Here is a 22,936-nt window from a genome sequence, read left to right on the forward strand (position 1 = left end):
ACCAAGAGCAGGGGAGGAAAAGTATAACAGACAGAGAAGCCTTTATAAACAGGAGGTTTCACAAGCTTCCTGGAGTACCGGCGACACTTCCCAGAGTCCAAAGGCCATGTACACATGCTCAGGGCTGTCTGCTTAGCATTTTAGCAGCCAGGTTCCTGACTCACAGGCATCTGGACCCCTAACAAACTGCTCTTGGCTACAAATGGGGAGGTGATTCCAAGAAAATCCTAGTATGCTGGTTCAGTAGTTATTTCTCCACAAGGGTCAGGTCTCCTGCAAACCAGTGTGTCTAGAATTTATAGTATAAGATTAGTGTCTTCACAGTGGATGCTCCCAGCACCTGGGAGGCAAAGGCAGGATTACTCTGATTTTGAGGCCAGCCTGGGCTATAGAACAAGAACATGTCTAAAACAAAAACCAAAATGCTGTATGGGGTGATCTGTTACCCAGGTGTCTCATTTATTCATTCTAGGATGTTTTTGAACACTTTTGGTATGTCCCATATGATGTAGCCCCAGTTCTAGTGCTGCAACAAAAGTAAGCAGACTTCTTGGGCTTGGGAGATGGCTCAGTGGGTAAAGTGCTTGCCATGAAGGCATGAAGACCTGAGTTCAGATCCCTGGTTCCCATGTGAAAAGGCTGGATGCAGCCACACTGATCCGTAACCCTAGTGTTGTGGAGGAAGAGACAAGTAGGTCCCTGAAGCTTGCTGACTAGCTAGTCTAGCAAATTGGTGAGCTCCCAGCTCAGTGAGAGGCCCCATCTCAAAAAACTAAAGTGGAGAGCAATAAAGGAAGACATTCTGACTTCTATGTGCACACACTCCCTCACACACACTGCACATATCCACCCAAACAGGTGCATCTACCCACAGAGGAACACAGATTTCTGGAGTGAGGTGGACTCTGCAGAGTCCCACAATCCAATCTGGGCACTGAGAAAATGCTAGCAAAAGGAAGGGACTCTAGAGGAAGTCCTAATCAAAGAATAATTGTTGAAGATATTTGGTGCCACTTTGGCTGTTTTTCCAAGCCCTAAGTCCAGCACCAGTGAATCTGTGTATCTGAGGGTATGTCTGTGTGATGTGCCATGGTCATTCTCTAACTACATGCTTCTAAAAAGCCTTTACATGACTTCTGTCTGTGCGGAGACTTTGAAGACTGTAATGAAATAAAATATCCCCTAATTAAAAAATAAGTTGCTCATTAAAAAAAATTTTGGAGCCAGATGGTGGTGGTGGATTCTTTAATCCCAGCACTTGGGAGGCAGAGGCAGGCAGATCTCTATGAGTTTGAGGCCAGCCTGGTCTACAGAGCGAGTTCTAGGACAGCCAAGACTACCAAAGAAATCCTGTCTCAAAATAAATATTTTTGAACATGAAGCATGATTACCAATATTTTGTATTCTTTTCTTTAGACAGACTTCTAGAAATATAAATACTAGCTGAAAGAGGAGGGTATTTGTAGAGAGGACGGAGACCAGTGGGCAGCGGACAGGGAAGGCACTTAGGTAGGCAGATATGAGCCTAGTACAATGACATGAACATATGAAAGTGCCATAATAAAGCATGTTCTTTTGCTTGCTAACTAAAAATCTAGTGAAAATAAAACATTGATAGATCAGGGAAAAGAAATATTTATAAATTGCTTATTTGCAAGTAGTCCATTGGCACAGTCATTTAGTGGGTTACAATAATGCTTGATTCATTGTACATTGATCACCAAACTCGTTCTTTCTTCTGAAACGTATTTATGGTTTTACAGACGTAAATTGTTTTGTCTCATAGTTTTAATTCATAGTTAGATGCTTTCCCATACATTTGTTAGGCACTTATACATCTTTTTGTGACGTCTCTGATTATCCACCTACAGGACTGGAATTTAGTAATGTATTTGAATTCTCACTTATTAGATAACGTTTTCTGGTTCTGCTCTTTGCGGTGACCAGAAAACTTCAAAATCCTTTAAGTGAAGTGCTTACAACTTCCTGCTGGATAAAATAAAACAAGTTGTCTAAAAGAACAGCTGAGCCCACAAGAAAGTAAATGGAAATAGCCAGAAACAAGAAGAGAACTGAAACCACACTGACCCTGTGGCTTGCTGGGGACAGAGCCACCCTGCTTATCTGGAACTAAGTATTTGCCTTCAGTACTCTCTGAGAGCAGCCTTTGAGCCCTGGTGGCAAAGCTCAGAGTGGACAATGCGCTTTGTGTGGAGAGCAAAGGCCTTCTAGGGACTGCCGTGAGGTAGAATCTATACAAGGAATAAGAACACTCACCCACCAGCCAGCAGAGAAGCAAATACGGAAGCTTTCCTATTTTACCCTGTACCCTGGGTGGAAACAAAATATTCTCTTCTTCCTCATAGAAAAAGTACATGAATGACAGCAGCAGTGGTGCAATCTGTAGGGAATCTGAAAGAACAGCAGGACGGTGTCTCCAGGAACACTGTCAGCCCCTGCAGAGAGGCACACCCTGCACCAGGACACACAACATCCTCTACAGGGCCTGGATGAAGACAAGTTCACAGTGTAAAATACACAGTGGAACAGTCCACCGGGAAAACAAATCATCAGATCCATCAAATATAAGATTACACTCTAAGAACATCAAATATTAATTAGAATTTTAAAATCAGCATAGGTATGAAAAAGCAGACTGAAAACACAAGATCAAGCTGGGTGGTGGTGCACACCTTTAATCCCAGCACTTGGGGGGGGGGCAGAGGCAAGCAGACCTCTGTGAGTTTGAGGCCAGCCTGGTCTACAGAGCAAGTTCCAGGACAGGCTCCAAAGCTACAGAGAAACCCTGTGTTGAAAGAACAAACAAACAAACGAACAACAACAAAAAGCAATTTTTAGTTTATAAAATATTAACAATTTAATTTATAAATTTAGTTTATAAAATTAAAAACAATTTAATAGTTATAAAATAATAGAACTCCTCAAAATGAGAAGTCAGGAATAAGGGAGACTTGGTAGGTGTGAGGGGTGTGGTAGCCATGGTAGAGGGGGTTTCTCAGTACCGAGCTCCTCCCCCGTCTTATTAAAAGATAGACCAGGCAATGTGGAGGGCTTCGTGGGTGAGCCAAGTAACATCTGGCCTGAACCCCATAAAATTTGACTAGCCTGCACATGGCTCTGGTTTTCTTCCTCCCAATCTGATGAATGCCAGTCTCCCAGAATAACAACCTGTTCATCTTGACTGGGAGATTTGAGATAGTTATCCAAAGTGCAGTTGAAATTGATATGGTGATTAAAATATGAAAGAAGGTTTTGGGGCACAGGATATGGAGAAGAGCCTACAGTTAGTTCACTAACCAGGTGGTCCCTATGGGAGAAATTAGGCACAGAAAATCTTCAGAGATAAAACCTAGCATCTTTCATAGCTAAAGAAAGACACAGATCACTGGGTTCAGTAGTATAGGGAAGTCTATGAAAAAAATACATGAAATAGAAATGTCAAAAAAAATAAAATAAGGAGTGAGGAGATGGCTCAGTGAATAAAGCCCTTGCTGTGCAAGCATGAGGACCTGAGTTTGGATCCCCAGCACCCACACAAAACTCAAGGATGGTGGCACACCTGTAACTCCAGTTCTAAGAAATTGGAGAGAGGCAAATCCCAGGACTTCTCTGGTCAGCCAGGCTAGCTAAAACATCAAGATCCAGCTTCAGTGAGAAATCTTATCTTAAATATAAAAGGTCAACAGAGATAGAAAAAGATGTCCAATGTTGACCCCTGGCATGTATGAGCATGCACACACACATGTGGTGCACACGTATGCATCTCTCTCTCTCTCTCTCTCTCTCTCTCTCTCTCTCTCTCTCTCTCTCTTTCTCACACACACACACACACACAAAATAGAAAAGGAAAAGATAGGCAAAGATCTTTAAAATAATGAGAAGAAAATTTGCAAATAGACAACAATTCTCAAGAGCAACAATAGCACTAGAAGGCAGTGGTCTCACCCCTCAAAGAACTAAGGGGAAGTAAATGGGTGGTTGTGCAAGGCTGAGGACTAGGGAAGGCTATAGTAAGAGAGTGCTCTCTTCATATGTCCTTGCTGAAAGGACAATTAAAGAATGTACTGGGGTCTACGGCCATACCACCCTGAGCGCACCTGATCTCGTCTGAAGAATGTACTGGGTTGGGGTGGAATGGAGCACAAATCAGTAGGATGCAAGAAAGGATAGTGATCAAGGGTGATCATAAGCACGTGGATGTAGCCAATAAGCATCCAGTAACAGCTAACTGGATGAATAATTCATAACTTGGGGATACACAAGGTGACATAACATGATTAAGGTTGGAGAGAGTTATTGGGTTATTGCTTTGAGCTCTATTTAGGAAGGAAAACTGGAGATCTTGATTAATTTTAAATTTAAAGTCAAATAATAGCAAAAGTTAAAGCCATATCTCAAAGATTAGAACTATGGATAATTTCTCAACTGATGTTTAGAATGGGGAAAAATTAGAAAAAAGATCAAGGAATAAATCAAGGTAAATAAAATATAGATAATGAGATGGTGGAAATAAACATAAATGTGTGATAATCACAAGAATTATAGACAGTGTAAAGCTGTTGGTTGACAAAGATCCTCAGATTAAGAAAAAAACAAAATAAAGCACACAGATATGTGGTTTTCAAGGGCCATACATAAAATATGGGACTATAAAGGACAGACAGATGTACAGACTCCAGCATATTGGTGAGACTGAATCAAATTCAACAGGCCTTGAAGGTATTTTCAGGTAATTTTTGGACCAATCATATTTGGAAATAGATTCAAAAGAACAAGAGTTCCACTTTAAAAAAATAAAAATATTTTTCATGTACCCAGCTGTTTTCTGGCAGCACTCTTATGTAGATATGGTGTTTAACACTGACTATAAAGTGTGTCATTTAATATACATTTCTAAGGAGAAAAAGGTCTTAAGTGGTAGCTCCCTGTGCTGAGTCAGTGTAGGTAGCACATTGAAACTACTTCAGTTAGAAAATTTTCATTCTGAACATCAAAGCTTTCTTGGATATAGTGTTTCCAACTGTCCATCCTTTGAGTGAACATGGAATGAGTCCCTGTGCTTCAAGCTTGCTGAGGTCTGTTCACACAACTCCTTGGGTAACCCCAGAGGCTACAGTGGTATCACATGAAGCCCAGAAGCCCATGACTGGGACTCCTCATAGTGTCCAGTAGAGTTAGAATAAACATTTTGTCAAGAGGTTCCCTTTGCTGCAGATGGTCTTCCTTAGAGGGTGAAGCATCAACTATGAAAGATTCCTAATACCCAGAACTCTGAGCCATCCCTGTAAAGCCAGCTATGACCCATGGGTAGCTTGGCTTAATTTCTGCCTGTCTGTGTTCTGTTGGAACCCAGCCTGAAACTCACACCCATTTTCTTCTGTTCTTCCCTACTATAGAGGATGGGGTCCCCCGCACAGCGCGATCTATGTCCCTCACGATGGGTAAGGTATGTATGGTCAAGGAACTCCAGGGCTCCCAGAAGAAGCATGACAGTTTTCATGGTCACTCAAGAGCTCATTCACTCTTGGGCCTATGGCTTCCAGCAGGGAATTCAGCCTTCACACTTGTTCACATGGCCTCTGATGCCCTATCTTTCTCCATTTGTTGTAGTCTTCCCAACACTGCATTAAGTGTACATGAAATTATGCATACACCTTGGCTTTGCCATGGGCAGTTTTTGCACACTATCTAGCATGCTACTCAGAGAATGGGGTCTCAAATTGTAAAATGGAGATGTGTTGAGAGATCACTCATGACCAACAGAAAATTTGGGTCAACTTTGGTTCACTTTTTCCATGCTGATTCCTAACACACTCACCACCCCCAACCAAATTATCTACTTAATGTTAGGAACTAGCAAGCTTTTCCAATACCCTCAGAACTATGATTGTTGTTATTCCCAAGACAGGAGGCCTGAATCGCTTCTCTTCCCATAGAACATGCCACGCCGGAGGGTCAGTGTTGCTGTGGTTCCCAAGTTTAATGCCCTGAACCTCCCTGGCCAAGCTCCCAGCTCATCACCCATCCCCTCCCTACCAGCTCTGGTGAGTATGATGTCTCCTGCTTTCTGTCCTTTTCTACGTTTCCCTCACACCACTGCTATGGAGATGATGCAGATGGGGACAGGGGCAGCAGGGGCAGGAAATTTCCAGCAGAGACTATGGATGGAGGTACACAAAGCAACCCAGTGTAAACCATGCCATAGTTCTGAGACTGGGTCTCAAACAAAGCCCAGATGGCTCAAGTGTACCTCAAAATCAGCCGCCCCTTTGAATAGAAACCATAGTTCTTTAAGGGGTGACGATTTAAAACAACAACAACAAGAACAAGCAAACTTTACAGTGGGTTGTGTCAGCTAGACCTGAAGCAAGGCTCTGATCAAAGAGCCTGAATTCATGAACTGGATCTCATCCTGTTTTAACTCATTGTGGCCTTGTTTACAGAGATGAAACCCTGAGGCTAACCCAATGCTTATTAACAGGAGATTGGCAAGCAAATTGTGAATAGTATCATAAAGCATTTCTATAGAATATCACCCATGATTTATATTATGAAGAAATAGCAATTTCTATATATAATAATCACATACATTGGAGTATATGTAATATCATTCTGTTTTGTACTTTTTTAAAAACATACAATTTATTTGGATTTTATGTTCATTTGTGTTTTGCCTGTGTTTATGTCTGTATGATGGTGTCAGAAGCCCTGGAACTGGAGTTACAGATGTTTGTGAGCTCCCATGTGGGTGCTGAGAATTGAACCTATGGCCTCTGGAAGGGGAAGTACTCTTAACTACTGAGCTGTCTCTCCAGCATCCTGTTTTGTACTTTTAAAAATGGTGTCTTTGCATAGAACATAGAATATTATGGAAGAAATCATTTGAAATTTAATAATTGTTCTAGGTTTATTTCTGCTGTGATAAAATATCTGACCAAAGGAAGTTAGGGAAGAAATTGGCTTACAATTCCAGGTTATAGTTCATCATTAAGAGTATATCAAGGCAGGAACTCAGCCGTTACATCTACAGACCACAGCTGGGTCTTCCTACACCCATGATGGTCTGGGCCTTCCTGTGATAGTTTTCAAGCCCCCACAGACATGACCACAGGCCAAGCTCATCTAGGCAATGCATCAGTTGAGGCCGTCTCCCCAGCTGACTCTAGGCTGTGGCATGTTGATAATTAAAAATTAACCATCACAATATTGGTTATTTCTGGACAATGATGAAACAGATCACTTTCATTTTCTTCCTTGTTTTTTATGTTTCTATAGGGTATAAAAAGAAAGGCAGAGAAAAAATGTCTGTTTCATTACAGATGAAGGCAATTTGTATATATAAGAAAATTTTTTTCTACACCTAGGGTCTTTATGGATCTAGTAGCTTCTCTCTAAAACTTTTAAACACCTTTCTCCAGTGGCTTCTCTAATCATTGTGCATACTAGCACAGGGTTACAGAGAGGTTCAGTATACAAGAAACCAGTCAAGTAGCTCCAAGCTCCACCATACCAATAGCTAGCAATCACTTAAGTTTCTTTTACCTTGTGAATATTTTGTCTGTGAATTGAACTTAAACTCCAAAATCACTGAAACAAAGAAACCTGAAGGACCTGGAGAGATAGCTCAGTCATTTAGAACACCAGCTGCTCTTCCAAAGGACCTAAATTTGATTCACAGCACCCACGTAGTATCTCACAAACATCTGTAACTCCAGGCCCAGGATATTTAGCACCATGTTATGGCCTTCAAATGCAATGCAGGTTTACAGTGCACAGGCAAACATTCATGCATATAAAACAAAAATTTTAAAAACTGAAAATTTTTTTAAGAGACTAGAAAAGGTTAGTTAACAACAGGCCTTTTTAAATAGAACTATGGTTTCAGAATGTATACCTTTAGACAAATGGTTGACAATGAGAACTATTTTTTTACGTCAAAAAAAGTCTACATTGAAAACACCCTGGTTGTGGGTCCCACCCCAAAACTCTGGAATGCTTCTGTACTGTTTACCCAAATCCAGGTGATCCTAGCGTAGGCCCAGAGCTGCAAGTGTATGCTTTAACAATGACTGCTGCAGCAGAGCAGCACAGGGGCCCAGGTGAATTGTACAGAAATGTCTGCCAGCTTTAGCACATTGTGACATTAGGCATCTCCTGACCTTTGTACTTGGAACAGTACCTGTGGGAACAGTGATGCTTATGTGAGTCCATCCCAAGGAATTCTAGACCCACATTTGGTAGAAGGCCTATAGGTACTCAGGAAAGGGGACAGTAAAACCGATGGCTCCCTGCTAGGATGGAGCCTCAGAATACAGATTGCAAAGCAGTGGGGGGGAGGGGAACGATGGAGAGAGAAGGGACAGCAGCAGCAGCTGCCCCACCCCCAAGCATCACCCAAGGCCCAGTAGCCCTGGCTGCTTCCTTCATCACTCATCCTCAGTTCTGGCTCCTGTTTCCATCCAGTCCGAATCGCCCAACGGAAAAGGCAACACATCTGTCCCCCCAGTACTGCCTGCACTTTTGGAAAAGTAAGTTTCTCTATTTTCCACTTAATATTGGGGATCCTTAGGGGGGGAAAAACCCTTTCTTTACTCTCATCCTCAACCCAAAAATGAAATAGAAAGAAAATCAAGTTCTAGGAGAAAAGAATAGGACTCTGAGACCCACAAAGATTTCAGATCTTACTTTGTAAAATTCTTGGACCAGGAAGATACTACGGCTAAGTACACCCTGCCTAAGACCCTCTGAGGGGGAGAAAGCCTCCTCGTTAGTTGGGATTCTTTTGGGCTATGAAGACAAAAAAGCTCTAATTCAACAGGGCTTAGATAACAAGTCCAGGGTAGGCGGCTCCAGTGTGGCAGAATGCCAGCTCTCTGTGACTCCCTTTGGACAACACTGTATCTAGAGGAAGATGAATACATTTCTTCCATTTGGGAATAGAATCATTATATGGGTTTAAAACTATCCTAGAGAGGGGGAGAGGGTCCCCGAAACATGGTGACTTTGGGAAGGGTAAATTGCTTTAAAAAAACAAAACAGTCTCTCTGTCAAGAAGTGGGAAGATACATACTGGCTCAAGAGCAGAGAGGGTCTCCTGGGCCTGGCACCCATGGAGTTTACAGGCTTTCTCATGCTAAGCCAGAGCACTAAGGTAGTTCTTCTGCACCCCGGGTTGGGGGTAGGGGTGAAGAGGTGGGGAGTATGGGGGGCTTATGGCTTACTTTTTGAACTGTTTTCATTTGCTTGTTGGAAAACATCTGGATCACAGCTGCCACTTCTTTCCTCAGCTGGTGGAGTGCAGACCTCATTTCTCTTTCTTTGCCTTGAAGCAGCTTTAGTCCTTCATTTTCTGTTGCTGTGTTGTCTGGCAGGGAGTGTGACTGCTGGGCCCTCTGTCACTTCAAAGACACTCCCAAGCTCCCTACCTCCAGACTGTGTTCCTCACTCTCGGTGTGTGATTGCCAAGTTTCCAAAGTATTTATCCCCTTTGTCACCCACCAGCATATCCACCCCTTTCACCATGAGTGTACCCTCTTCTCACTTCTTGATTACTTCAGAAAAACTCAAGATATGATGAATTAGTCATCAAACACGCATATCTACGGTTACAAAATCTTACCACATAGAACCACAATGCCTAGTTCCCAGCCTCTGAATCTACTTAGAAATGATTATACTCTCTGAAGTTCTGTTAGCCTTCACTTTGGGCTCATCAATCCATTTCAGAGCATTTACATTAAAGTTCCTCTCCCCAACTCTAGGTCTACAGACACAGCCAAGGCAGAGGCTCTAGGTCCCCAGCTCTCCTTGATAGACTCTCATTCAGAACTAATGTTCAGGCCAGCTGAGAGCTCATGTTCAAGGCATTGGGGGCTATTAGGAACTCAAGATGTCCTCTGTAAGAGAATCTGAGGGACAGCTCCAAATCTTCAGTATCAATGAGTGAGGATCAGGCAGGGGGTCACCTTTCACAGGTTTAGCTAAAAGGCCAAAGTGAGATTCAAAGTCAAGTCAGAGGTTCCCAGGATTAGTTTATAGCTCCCTCCTAGGCTAGCTAGAAACTGTCATCATCCATGTGGCTCACCTACTGGCTCACCTACTGGAAATATTTCCAAATAAAGATGACTGCAAAGAGGGGAGGGAGGTCTAAAGGAAGGAGGGACCCTGGAGACTCCAAACAATAGCCGCTCCTCCCTGCGGACTTATAAAAGATATTAACTGATTTTTCCTCCAAATGCACAGACCCGGAAGCATCATAGACCCTCAAGTGGTCAATAATCAAACAATTTTCAAGTGAAAATGAATTTATGTCCTCTCTAGTTATATATAGATGCACCAATTCCTATTAGCCTAGTCACATTGTTGAAGAGAAATAATGTGTTATGATTTATCAGATATTTGTAGTTGTATTGAGCTTCCTGATAAATGATCCCCCATTTCCCAAGTGTTCCATATAAGGAAGGGAACTGGCTAGGCATGTGAGAGGAGCCCATGGCCAGTCCATCACACAGAGCAGCTGACTACACTGTCTGTCCCATGAGAGTTTAGAGCGTTTCCAGTCTTGCTCTTGTAGGCTATTTCATAGCAAAACAATATTCAACTCAACAAAAGTCTAGAAATGTATAGATTTAAACATATGGCCAGAGAATGGTTTTTAGTTATCCTCAAAGATACATATAGGGAGAGCTGTATGTCCATGGTGTTTTATTCTATTGTTCTTTTGACAAGTGCTCTCAGGGTCAGTCCCATGGAATTCTCTCAAGGAGTGCTAGTCTAGTGGGAAAGCCAGACAGGAAGCAGCCTATTTTTCCATGATTTGATGAATGTTGTCATAAGGAAGTACACGTTGCTAAGGGACCAACACATGAGAAAATGTGCCCCTAACACTGTGTGGGTGTAAGATGGGGTGGGGCTCAGAAAATGTTTCCACCTAGGGATCTGCTTTTAAAGTTAAGCCTAAAGGTTTTATCATCAACTAGGTGACTAGGAAGTTGACAGCATTCCAAGGTAGTGGTGAATTCAAAGAATGATGAATTCTTTGATGGCTATGGTGGTGGTGATGCCAATTCTTGTTCTTAGTTAAAACTCATTCCTTGTAGGCCAGGCACCTTTCCCCCTAATTGCTATCCATTCCTTGTTAACTCTGCCAAAGACCTCATGAGGTGGATACATTATTAACACCTCTGTCTTATTGATGAGGAAGATGATGCCCAGAGATATACTCCCTGAGCTTACACAGCTAGAAGATGGCCTGGCTCATGCTCTTAACCTCCTAACAGAACAGAGGACATTCAGAAGGACTATAGAGGAAAGGGTGGGAAGCAGAACTCTTTGGGGGAGAACCCGGTAATCAGATGGGCATGGAGAGTGGGACAGAATGGGGTATGAGAGGGTGTGTGCAGAGCTACTCACCAAAGCATCAGCAAAGCCAGGGTATGGGAGTATTAGTGGATTATTTTTATGGACAGGCCATGATGCTGGTGTCACAGTGCAGTGTTAGCTATTGTATTTAAAATCATTGTTTTCTATGCTTTTGAAGAAGCCAGGGTCATTAAATTTGCACAGCAAACAATCGTATCCCCTTATTGATTGTATTCTGGAGAAAATTATATCCCAGGATAATCATCACCCAAGAATCTGGGCCTGGGTGCAAGGGGGTAAGGAAGGTCCCATAGCTGAGGTCCTCTGGAGTGGGCTTATCAAAAGAAGCCACTGAATAACGATGATTTAGCAACATGGATGAGTCTAAGAGGCAAGATCTGCCCTTTGGAAAGGCTTGAAGTCACTTTCAAATACTGCTCACTAATGTACTAATAACTAGCTTGGCCAACAGTTTACTTTGAACAAACAGAACTCATGTGACTGAAAGCAGAGCACAGTGATAAACACAGCCACAGTTTAATGAATCATTCCAGAAAGAAGGCACGGCATTCCAGGTTGAGGATGGATGCCACAATCCACCCAGTGAACCCTGGGATGGGCACAGATTGTGCCCAGCTCTCATTTACAGAGATGAATACAGATTCTCTTAGTCCAAGCAGAATTCTAGGTTCTCAGGAAATCCTCATTAACAGATAGGAGCTATTCATTTCACTGACAGGGATTAGACAAGTCACTGTGAAACTGGAGTAATAAAAGCACTACAGTCTGCATCAGGCACCTTGCAAACACAGCCCTCCATGTGTGCTCACGATCTGAGGGAGAAATGGACAGGTGGGAAAACATTCTCTCTTTGTTATGAGGTGAGATGATAGATCCACTTTATTTAGCCAGTTGGCCTGGGAGACAGTAGCAAATCAAAAAAGATCTCACAGAGCAGAAGGATTTGATCTGAGCCTTAAAAGTGCACAAGGAGAAACTTCCAGGTAGTTGGAGAAAGTATTTAGGGAACTCCAAGCTTGGTCTAGAAGCCAGAAAATAACAACAAAATTAACATTACTATATTTGTCCCACCTCCAATCCCAGCATCTTGCTTGGTGGTAAACCAAAGCCTTCAAAGCCTCTCATACTTGAAGCAGTCTGTGGAGGAAGGAGCATTGCTGGTTATGGGAATGTGGTGGGGATAGCTTCATTCAGCAGATGCCTTGGGCCTTCCACACCACTCAGAGCCCCAGAAGAGAACTGAAGGAGGGACCAAGGAAGATGGCTCATCTTGACATGTGATGTGAATGTAGGCAAGTAGTGAGCTTGTGTTTCTTAGCTGCCGGGAAGGAATGCCTCACAAGGACAGTAGATAGTACAGTTAAAGCATGAGTCAGCATCAACCTGCAACAGGGCCAAATTTGAGCCCTCCCACACACTAATTGTTACTGGAGTTAAGGTCATAGACCAATCAGCCAATTAAAAGGGTCAAATTAATAGTAGAAAGCAGAAAAGGATTTATTCAATATTATTATATTGGGAAGAAAACCAAAGAGGTCCAGTGGCCCTCTACCCAATACATCTTCAGTTCCGACAGGACAGAGGGTTGGGCCAGAGATAAGCATAAGTAGATAGTTCTGGTCGAGGTGTGGTCCCTCCCATCATTGACCACCACAGTCTCAGCTCCAGTTTGTCCTGCAACGTGATCTGGCAAGTTACAAGGCTCTTTTGGGGAGACAAATTTCCCCTCTAATTGGCCTAGTTTCTATCGGCATGAGATCCCTGAGGAAATTTCAGTTTCTTGGGGTATATTGTTCTGATAGTCTGCTAGCCAAGGGGAGGGAAATATTCTATTTCCATTAGAATATCCTCAATCCTGCCAGGGAAAGGGTTTACAAGATTCCAAAGCCTCAGGCTAGTATTTAAGTTCTCTGAGCCTGGGATGCTGGGCTTTGAAGCAGGGTCATCTTAGGCACTTTCTCTTCATATTTGTTTAGCTTTAAGGACCCTCTAATGTGGGCAGCTGTGGAGAAAAGAAACTAAAAGTGTGGTGACCATACTTCACTTCTAATATATAAATACACTTCATGAGAGAATGGCTGTCCCCACCCTTTACTCTACTTGTGTTTTTCTTCGCTTGCTCCAGTCTTTGGACAAATAGGAAACTGCACATTAGTCTAAGGTCACCGGGAAGGGAGTGGAGAGTATGATTTACAGGAGGAGAAATGTTATGAATAGCTGGTATTTTTAGAGCATTATCTTTCTTGTTCATGATGGGGTTTGGTTTCTAGCCCGATGAAACATACATTTTCAAGGTCTGAGGGAAAGCTGGGAGACAGGAAATTGATGCCAAGAGTAGTGAGCAAGCTGAAGGTTTGGACTTTGCCTAAAGAAAAGCAACAGTGACCCTTAGCTTCCTGCTAGACGGTTCAGCTTACAATGTGGTCTTGTTTCTGGGCACCTCAATGATGCTGCCACTCCCAGTCAGATTAGGGGCACCAAGATGGCTGCAGAATCCATCTTATTAGGTTATTAGGTTGCTTCCTTTGAACTTGTGGTGCACTCATTCATACATTAGACAGGCTCCAAGCACACCCAACCATCCTGAGGTGATTCGTTAGTGTGCTTGTTTTCCTACTTTTCCACATGACGCTTGTACTTCCTGCTGTTTCTCAGCCTTCTCAGACCCTCTACTCTCACTCTCTGCAAAAGACCTGGCCTTGTTCTTACAAAGAGCTTTCCCGTTTGGATAGGAGCCAGCTCATCTTTGTTTGTCAGGACCCCACCTCACTGTCCTTCTCTTCTACTCTTTGTCCAGTCAAGGTGAGGTTTCTCTTGCTTTTTAAAGGTCTTGGTTTCTTTAGTCAAAGGTACTGTCTCTGGCCATCTTCTCCCATCATCTCCATCAGACCCTTTCTGCCTGTGTTTGAATATGCTTGCAGCCCTTGGCCCATGTATTCAGCTGAGCTGTCCTGCCAGTGCACTCCCTGTACTCCCCTTCCTAGCCCAAGTGAGGCAGAGATACTCACTTGATGTTGTAAGAATATAAAGGATGGATGATGGCCTAAGGAGGGTTCACTGTGTCTGTACCTTTCTCACTTACCCTTCCTTATCAAGCTCATTCATCATTACCTCAAGGCTCCATGTGACCCTTGCATTATCAAACCCCACCAGGAACACAAACTTTCAGAAGGCACAGTGAAACACAGTGAGCCTTCTCTCCCTGACTCCCAAGCCAGACCCCCTTTTGGCTTGCACCTACCTCTCTGCTTCTCTGTCTTTTTATTCTTGTCCTCCTCTTCCTCTTCCTCCTCTTCCTCCTCCTCCTCCTCCTCCCCCCTCCTCCTCCTCTTCCTTATCCTCCTCAGATGAGCTTGAAGGTACCTGGGAGTTGGTCCTGAGATCTCTGCTCTTCTTTCCTCATGATCTCTCCTTAGGCTATCATCCATCCTTTATATTCTTAAAACATAAGGTATCTCAGCCTCACTTGGGCATCTCCAATTGTCCACCCAACATTTCTTATTGGGTACCTCATGTGCATGACAATTTATCCTGCTCCAAACTTAGCTCCTGCCATATTGGTTGTTCTCGTCAGCTCAGGTCTCCCAGTCTATATACCCTCCATCCTCTGCCCCATGATATTTTGTGCGCATATCTCATCTTTGAGGCTAGGGTTTCTGTTTCAGCATCTCAGAGAGGTCTTTTTTGACCATTCACTCTATACACACCCTCTCTTTTTTCATTTTCTGTCACTGGATAGTTTCATTCACAAATATTATATATAGTTTGTAATTAATATGATTACTTTTTCTTTCTACAAAACTCTACATTGGCAAAAAAAGAGGTTTATCTTTTCTTCTTTACAATTCCACATTGCCTTGTATGTGTAACATTACCACACTCAATGCACAGTTGAAAGAATAAGTGAAAGTCATAGACACAGTCTATGGGAAAAGAAAGAACTAGGATGCTTCTGTCTACTTCCTCGTGGCAGGGCTCTGCTGTCTGTGACACTTGCCTGTCCACTCACAGCACCTCCTGAAATAAGAATAAAGTTGGATTTGGGGACATCAGGCTAAGGGAGCTGTTGTAGTGTCTGCCTCCTACGGGGGCTGGGGAAGATTCATGGAGCAGGTCTTTATAAAATCTTGTCTCAAAGTAGATGTTTAAAAACTCAAAAGTCAGTGAAGAGCCCGAGTTTCCTCTTTGAATAAGGAACCAGGCCAAAGATACGGTTTTGTCTGTAGATGTTCCATCTCTCCCTGCAATGACATCCTGTACTTCCCTCCTCTCACCAGTGGAAAGACAAATGCAGAGGCTGACTGTGAAGCTTGTGTCCCCGTGCCACTCCCAAGCTGCCTGGAGGACATGAGCCAGGAGACCAAGGCCAGGGCAGAGGAAGAAGCCTACAACAAAGGGTGAGTCAGACCTCGACACCCCAAGGGCACCTGGCAGGTCTCAGAAGGGAGCTTCCCACACCCTGGCTTGCTTCTGAGGCCTTTTTGGGAAGTAATCAATGGGCCCAGAGCCTCTTTTTTTGTTTTTGTTTTTTTATTTTTCAAGACAGGATTTCTCTGTAGCTTTTGGAGCCTGTCCTTGAACTTGCTCTGTAGACCAGGCTGGCCTCGAACTTACAGAGATCTGCCTGCCTCTGCCTCCCGAGTGCTGGGACTAAAGGTGTGCGCCACCACCACCCAACTACCCAAAGCCTCTTTAGTCAAGAAAGGCCTACATAGGGAAACAGGACACAGGATGTGCTTAGACAATGGCTAGCTTCACCTAGACCCTTCTCTTTCAGGCATGATGCCACTGCCTAGAAAGATCTAAACATCAGAGAGGCCTGGGATAGGTTCCTCTTGGTGCTGCCTGAGGCTTCCTGACACATATGCAGAGTTGTCGTGTTGCTGCCAACAGTGCCCAGGGGGCACCTTCAACTGTGCTTCCTAGAATCACCCTAGTGTTCCCTACAAATCAGAGCTCTCCCTCCTGCCCTTGCCCCACCATTTCTACCCTTGCCTATCTCTAAATGAGCTACATTAGCAACCGGAGCCAGCTCAGTCATTGCGAGAGAGCACTGGCAGGTTCCAAAGTCCAGGACTCAAGATAGAAACTCACCCTTAACCCAGGATAGTGTCCCACGGCTCCCGAGGGAGGTTCAGCTTACCATGGGCACAGAGCCCCATGTATTTGCATGGCAGTCACTTGGTGATAGGTGGGATTGTCCCAGCCAAACTAATGAAGTTAGACACCTGACTGTGAGACAAGTGAGCAAATCTGTTCAGGGAAATACTGATTCCCATGAGAGCTTTTTTCTTTTCTTTTTTCTTCCCCCCACCCCCGAGATAGGGTTTCTCTGTGTAGCGATGGCCACCCTGGAGCTAGTGCTGTAGACCTGAAACTAGCTCATGAGTTCTGGCCTCGAACTCACAGAGATCCACCTGCCTCTGCCTCCTGAGTACTGGGATTAAGTATGTTACCACTGCCTGGCTTCATGAGGGAGCTTTTTGTTTTGTTTTGTTTTTTGTTTTCGTTTTTTGGTTTTGAGACAGGGTTTCTCTGTGTAGCTTTGGAGCCTATCCTGGCACTCGCTCTGGAGACGAGGCTGGCCTCGAACTCACAGAGTTCTGCCTGCCTCTGCCTCCCGAGTGCTGGGATTAAAGGCGTGCGCCACCAATGCCTGGCCTCATGGGGGAGCTTTTAAGGAAGGTTCACCTCAGAAAACATAAGAGCAAAGTCCCTCCATTGGTTTTATGAGCATTGTCTGGGTACCTTCCAATGTCAAACCTGACATTTCTGAAACACAACCCAGTACCCTGAAGTTAAAGCTCCTGGGTTCCATAGGGAAAATGCAATCTTATCTCTGGGGAATGTTTTGTAGGATAACAACCAGCAGTAGACCTTGTCCCACATTTTTCCCCAGTTTGTCACACTGTCACATAAACAGGAAGGATGGCTAAGGAGTGAGGGGAAATGGTACTGACATGTGTTGCATTGGGGTTCAGCAGAGCTTCCCAGCTTTTTCCTGTTGTATGGAGCCATGGGAAGTGCGCAATGACTGGAGGTTCTTAGTCCCCTCCCCCAGGATCTCAGGCAGGAATGCCCCATGTCCAGCCCTCCCAGACTCAGTTCTTCCTTTTTACTCTCCAGATACCAGGAAGGGGTAAAGAAGACTGAAGAACTTCAAGACCTCAAGGAGGAGGAGGAAGAACAGAAGATGGAGAGTCCCGAGGAACCAGCGGAAGTAGAAGAAACTGAGGAAGAAGAGAAGGATCAGAGAAGCAGGTTGGAAGCCCACACCTGGAACCCAAATGGGTTTCAAGTCATTTAACTGTTGAATTGGATGGAAATTACTTTCCCAGATGGCAGTAGGTCTGGGGCCCAAGTTATTGGCCAACAGAACTTAAGAAGGCACTAACTGGAGAAAATTAAGCTAGAAATGGAACATTTGCAAATGCTGAGGGGGTCAGAGGTCATGGGCAGAGCAGAAAGCCATTACTAGCTCTTAGGAGCTGAGAAAGGGAGATGTACTTTTAGTGGACTCACAGCCAAGCTGTGGTGAGGCCATTCCACAGCCACAATCACAGATGAGTTCAGATCAAAGGAGCTGGCCTGAATTCCTAGAGAGGGTTTGGACAAAAACAAGAACAGCAGAGGGAAACAGAGGGAACATTCGAGGCAGGGAAGTTTGCTCAGTGGCAAAGTTCAGTCTCTAATAGATCCCTCCTATGTTGACCAAATACTTGCCTTTGCACAGTCTCTTCACTTTAGGTCGGAAATAAAATGTTTTCTGTTTTAATATATCTGCTTCTAAGGAGTGGAAGAGGAGATGGAGCACAGAGAAAGAAAGTCTGTATCCTATGACTTGCTCCATTACAGCTGTAGGTCTCACTTTACCGTGCAAAACAATAAATTAAAAACAAAACAAAACTGGCACCAGGGTTTGAACCCAGGACCTTGCAAATGGTAGGCAAGCACTCTTCTGCTGATATGCATCTCCAGACCAAGAACAATAGAAATAACTTTGTCTAGTTGCACGGTATTCCATACAATAAGGTCACGATGCTATAGGCCAGGACTATCCCATATAGGAATATGTTTAAATACAGAACAAACTGTCCCTAAGAAGAGGCATGCACTGCTTTACCAATATAAGCACCAGATCAACACCCTAGATTTTCAGAAGGCCCCAATTTCATATATTCTGCCCAACTATCTCCATTAGTACATCAAAACCATAAGTCTTGTTTTTGCTTTGCTTTGTTTTGTTTTGTTTTCTCAAATGTAGTTATAACAACCTTGGAACATGTCACTGAAATCTTCTTTTAGATACCCTTGACTATCATGGGGTCCAGAACATCTCTAGGCAAAATCATTAGCTGTATGATCACCTGCCCCTGATCCCAGACACAGTGTCTGTAATCTGAGCCTCCCACTGGCAAGCTCCAGAACCCACTCACATGTAATGAATAAGGTAGTAAGTGAAGATTAGAAAGAAGATAACTGTATTTCCAAGCCTGTAGATGCCATTGACAGAACCCAGTGGTGGAAGATGCAACCAGCGGGAGGGTACTCAGCCTGCCTGTGTCAACCCCACTGTCAAGGGAAGAGCTTTCTCAGAGTGTCAAGGGAAATGCTTCCTCGAGGTGAACATGCCTGTGCCAGTTACACCACTCTCTCTGTTGAAAGAACCTCAAGTTTAATCATGACCGCATCCAGTCCTCCTTACATCTCACCTTCCTCTTGTGGGTCAACTGCATTTATTTTGCAGACCACCAGGCTGCCTTTGTCAAGCCCAAGCCTGGACACGAGCCCTTCCTTTGGCACCTTGAATTCATCGAAGACAGGCTAGAATTTCCAACACTTCTACACACAACAAAAGAACAAAAGAGAAATAAACAGAGCAAGCATGTGACTATAAACAGTCTGGCTTACCTTATCTAGCTAACTCCATCTCTGTAGTTGGCAGCGCCCTCCTGTCTCATGAAAGCCTGGGGAAGCAAGGTTTTGCCTGGATCCTTTTCTGCCCACCTTGTGCGCATTTCTTGGCAATGGCCATTTGCTGCACCTGAACCTTTAGAGGCCTCATTCAGACTCCCATCCTTCATACCTGATTGGCATTGTTTTAGGTTATGAGGAGATAACTTCCTCAATGAGGATGACTAATACCAGACCTGAGCAGGGCCCTCCAAAGGGTCCTTAGCCTTCAACACACAGGTACAGCTTCACTTTTTCAGGCTCAGCCCATCTTCTCAGGACATTTATCATACAAACTGCATGCCCATGCAGAAAGTCCCTCTCTCACCCATAACCCAAGCCAGACTGGTTGCAAGAGCTATCATGCTTGATGCCAGAAGATGCTCAGCCATCTTCTAAGGAGCCCCTTAGAACCTGAGTTGCTTACAGGAACCTTCACTTGAACATGAGTCCCCTGTGACATGTTGGCACCTCACTAGCAAGCAAAGTCCGAAGTTATCAAAAAATCCATGGGTTAGAAAAATGGCTCAGCTATTAAGACTACTTGCTACTCAATCATGAGGACTGGAGTTACAGAGGCATCAGATCCCCTGGAACTGGATTTACAGGAGGTTGGGAATTCAGGAGGTTGGGAATTCAGGTCCTCTACAAGAGCAGAATGTTCTCTTCATTGCCAAGACATCTTTCTAACCCCTTAATCCATCCTCAGTCTACAAAAGAGGCAGTCAAGATCTAGGTACATGATCCTTAAGTGGCTTACAGAGCAAGCCAGTCATCCCATGAACACTTTGTAACCCCAGCTCCAAGAGTGGCAGAGACAAGAAGATAGCTAAAGCTGGCTGGCTTCTAGCAAACTACCTGAGCAAACATGAGTTCCAGATCGAAGGAGAGACCCCTCCTCAAAGGAATAGGAAAAGGGGTTAGAGGAGATCATCCAATGCCCTCTTCCTGCCTCCATGTGCATCCATAGATATATGCACTCATATACCCATGCATGCATGTGCACACACACACACACACACACACACACACACAGAGAGAGAGAGAGAGAGAGAGAGAGAGAGAGAGAGAGAGAGAGAGAGAGAGAACTTTATGCCCTGTTTTGTACATTTTACAAAACACTGGGACTGGAGAGATGACCCAGAGGTTTAGAGCATTTGTTGCTCTTTCAGAGGACCTGGATTTAGTTCCCAGCATACACATCACAGCTCACAAATATCCTAACTCCATTTCCAGGGGATTTGATGCCTTTTTCTGACTTTTATGGAAACCAGACATGCACATGGTGCACACACATACATGCAGGCAAAACACTCATATACATAAATTAAATAAATAAATTAAAGAACATTGAACGAAGTAAGACCAGTAACTAGCTCCTTATTTGGTTTCAACATCAAACTCTAAGTCTTGTAATTTTCTTCTCTCTTATATGTACTGAACTAGTTTATTATAACTATTGATCTCTGGAAGAACTTTGGGCAGAGCAACCAGCACCTTCTTAATGCGGTCTGTAGAACTGTTTTGTAAACAGCTGAGATTCACAATATGTAACAGAAAACCAGCTCTTTCTTCTCACCACTGGTTCAGATGTATGGGCTTGAGTGACTGTTAAGTGATGCCATTACTTTTCCAATAATGCTCCAAAAACAGAAGCTTTAGCATCAAAAGTTGACCCAAAAGAATTCTGTTTCTAGCTTAATTTTGTTTCCAGTTTCTCTTATAGGCTAAAAACTGGGGTGACCACTTAAGGATCATGTACCTAGATCTTGACTGCCTCTTTTGTAGACTGAGGATGGATTAAGGGGTTGGAAAGATGTCTTGGCAATGAAGAGAACATTCTGCTCTTGTAGAGGACCTGAATTCCCAACCTCCTGAATTCCCAACCTCCTGTAAATCCAGTTCCAGGGGATCTGATGCCTCTGACCTCCACAAACACATGCACACTAGTGGGTATACTCCCTGCTCCCAACACATAATTAAAAAGGAAACCTATAAGTGCAGGTTTTTTTTTAGAGTGGGCTTCACCCCACACCAGTAGCCTGTTTGGGATCATAAAAATACAGCTCAAAAATGACTCCATTTTGTATTCCAACTATGTCCCACTAAGATCTAAAGATAAATAGTGCTAGAAGGAAGGAAGCTTGTACTTCCAATCTCTCCCTTCCCAATAGTTGCATAAATAGCCAGTGACTTTCCTTAGAAGCAAATGTTCTAAGCTGTCATGAAATGGCTTGCACAGCTGAAATTGGTCCACTTCCAAGTCATGTAATGACTTGTACAGCTGAAATTGCTTGCTGGGTTCCCACACAGACAAAGGACCAACTGCTGTCCCCTGTGGCCATGGCATCCAAGGCAAGCATTTCAAGGAGCTGGCCCCTTTCTTCGGAGGGCATTTTCTGAGTATTTTGATAAATGGCAACCCATCTACTTCCCACCAGCTCTCTGTTCAAGCTTCCATCTTCCTAAGCAGCAGACGTGAGCATTACAGTGTCTTTGTGAGACATGTGGTCTACAGGAAGCCCTTGGTCACTCTCCCTACCTCTTTGGTCTGGTAACCCTCAGTAATCTTGCTTTGCAAATCATAGAGTTGGAATTAGACACAGGAGAAAAAATATAGCTTGCTTAAAATGCTCAGGACATCTCCAGAAACCTCTAGGATGGGACTCTGATTAAATGTCTTTTTACTAAACTGAAGAGAGAGAGAGGGTAGGCTGAGAGGAAGTTGGGAAGGGGGAATATGGTAAAGGTAGAGAAGACAGCTGCAGAGGAGAGAGACAAAGAGGAAGGGAGAGAACAGTTTGGAGAGAGTGGAGAGAAAAGGAGAAACAGAGTGGAGGATGTGTATAATGAAGTTGACAAACATGCATGAGCCTCCGATAGTATGGACCAGTAGCACCAGAATCACCCAGGGATTCTTAGATCTAACTGGTATCATCATTCAGAAGGCTTGGGATATTTTGAATATGATCTGCCAGGTGATTCTCTGAATTGTTGAGCTTAAGAACTCCTGCCTTAGACAGCATAGAAGGTATCTCCAGACAGGGAAGCATGGGTTTGGGCATCAGATATGTGCTCCATATACTAATCTCTCTATCTATATTTCATTGACAGCAAACTTGAAGAACTGGTCCGCTTCCTACAAATCATGTATCCCAAATTGTGTCAACACTGGCAGGTGATCTGGATGATGACCGCAGTAATGCTGGTCTTGAGTGTTGTGCTTGGGCTCTACAGCTCCTATAACTCCTGTACAGAGCAGGCCGATGGGCCCCCTGGGAGGTCCACCTGCTCTGCAGCCCAGCGGGACTCCTGGTGGAGCTCAGGACTCCAGCAAGAGCAGCCAGCAGAGCAGTAGGACATCAGACTCCTTAGCCATGCCCTGCTCTAGTGCATTCACCCAACACCCTGCCCCCAAGTTCAGTGTGTCAGGCCCATGTGTGCACATGTGGTCACCCATCCCACTGGGGAACAAGGAGGCTTTCTCTTCACCCGCATCGCCTCCATGGAAGCTACTCACACACAGTGACCTGATACTTTGAAGAGATCAGCAAAACTGTTCCAGGAAAGTGTCTGGAGT

General features: G+C 44.0%; 1 protein-coding gene across 1 annotated transcript in view; it reads left to right on the forward strand.

Annotated features, from left to right (window-relative positions):
- Positions 1-22,714, forward strand: part of Irag1 (inositol 1,4,5-triphosphate receptor associated 1) — a 148,393-nt gene extending 125,679 nt beyond the window's left edge. The window contains exons 16-21 of the mRNA XM_035442290.1: positions 5,418-5,467; positions 5,958-6,065; positions 8,485-8,549; positions 15,681-15,800; positions 17,530-17,664; positions 22,471-22,714. Of these exons, the coding sequence (XP_035298181.1) occupies positions 5,418-5,467; positions 5,958-6,065; positions 8,485-8,549; positions 15,681-15,800; positions 17,530-17,664; positions 22,471-22,714 (722 nt within the window). The remainder of the gene's footprint in view (positions 1-5,417; positions 5,468-5,957; positions 6,066-8,484; positions 8,550-15,680; positions 15,801-17,529; positions 17,665-22,470) is intronic.
- Positions 22,715-22,936: the final 222 nt, after the last annotated feature.

This window comes from Cricetulus griseus, chromosome 3, assembly GCF_003668045.3.
Source record: "Cricetulus griseus strain 17A/GY chromosome 3, alternate assembly CriGri-PICRH-1.0, whole genome shotgun sequence".
NCBI classification, from domain to species: domain Eukaryota; kingdom Metazoa; phylum Chordata; class Mammalia; order Rodentia; family Cricetidae; genus Cricetulus; species Cricetulus griseus.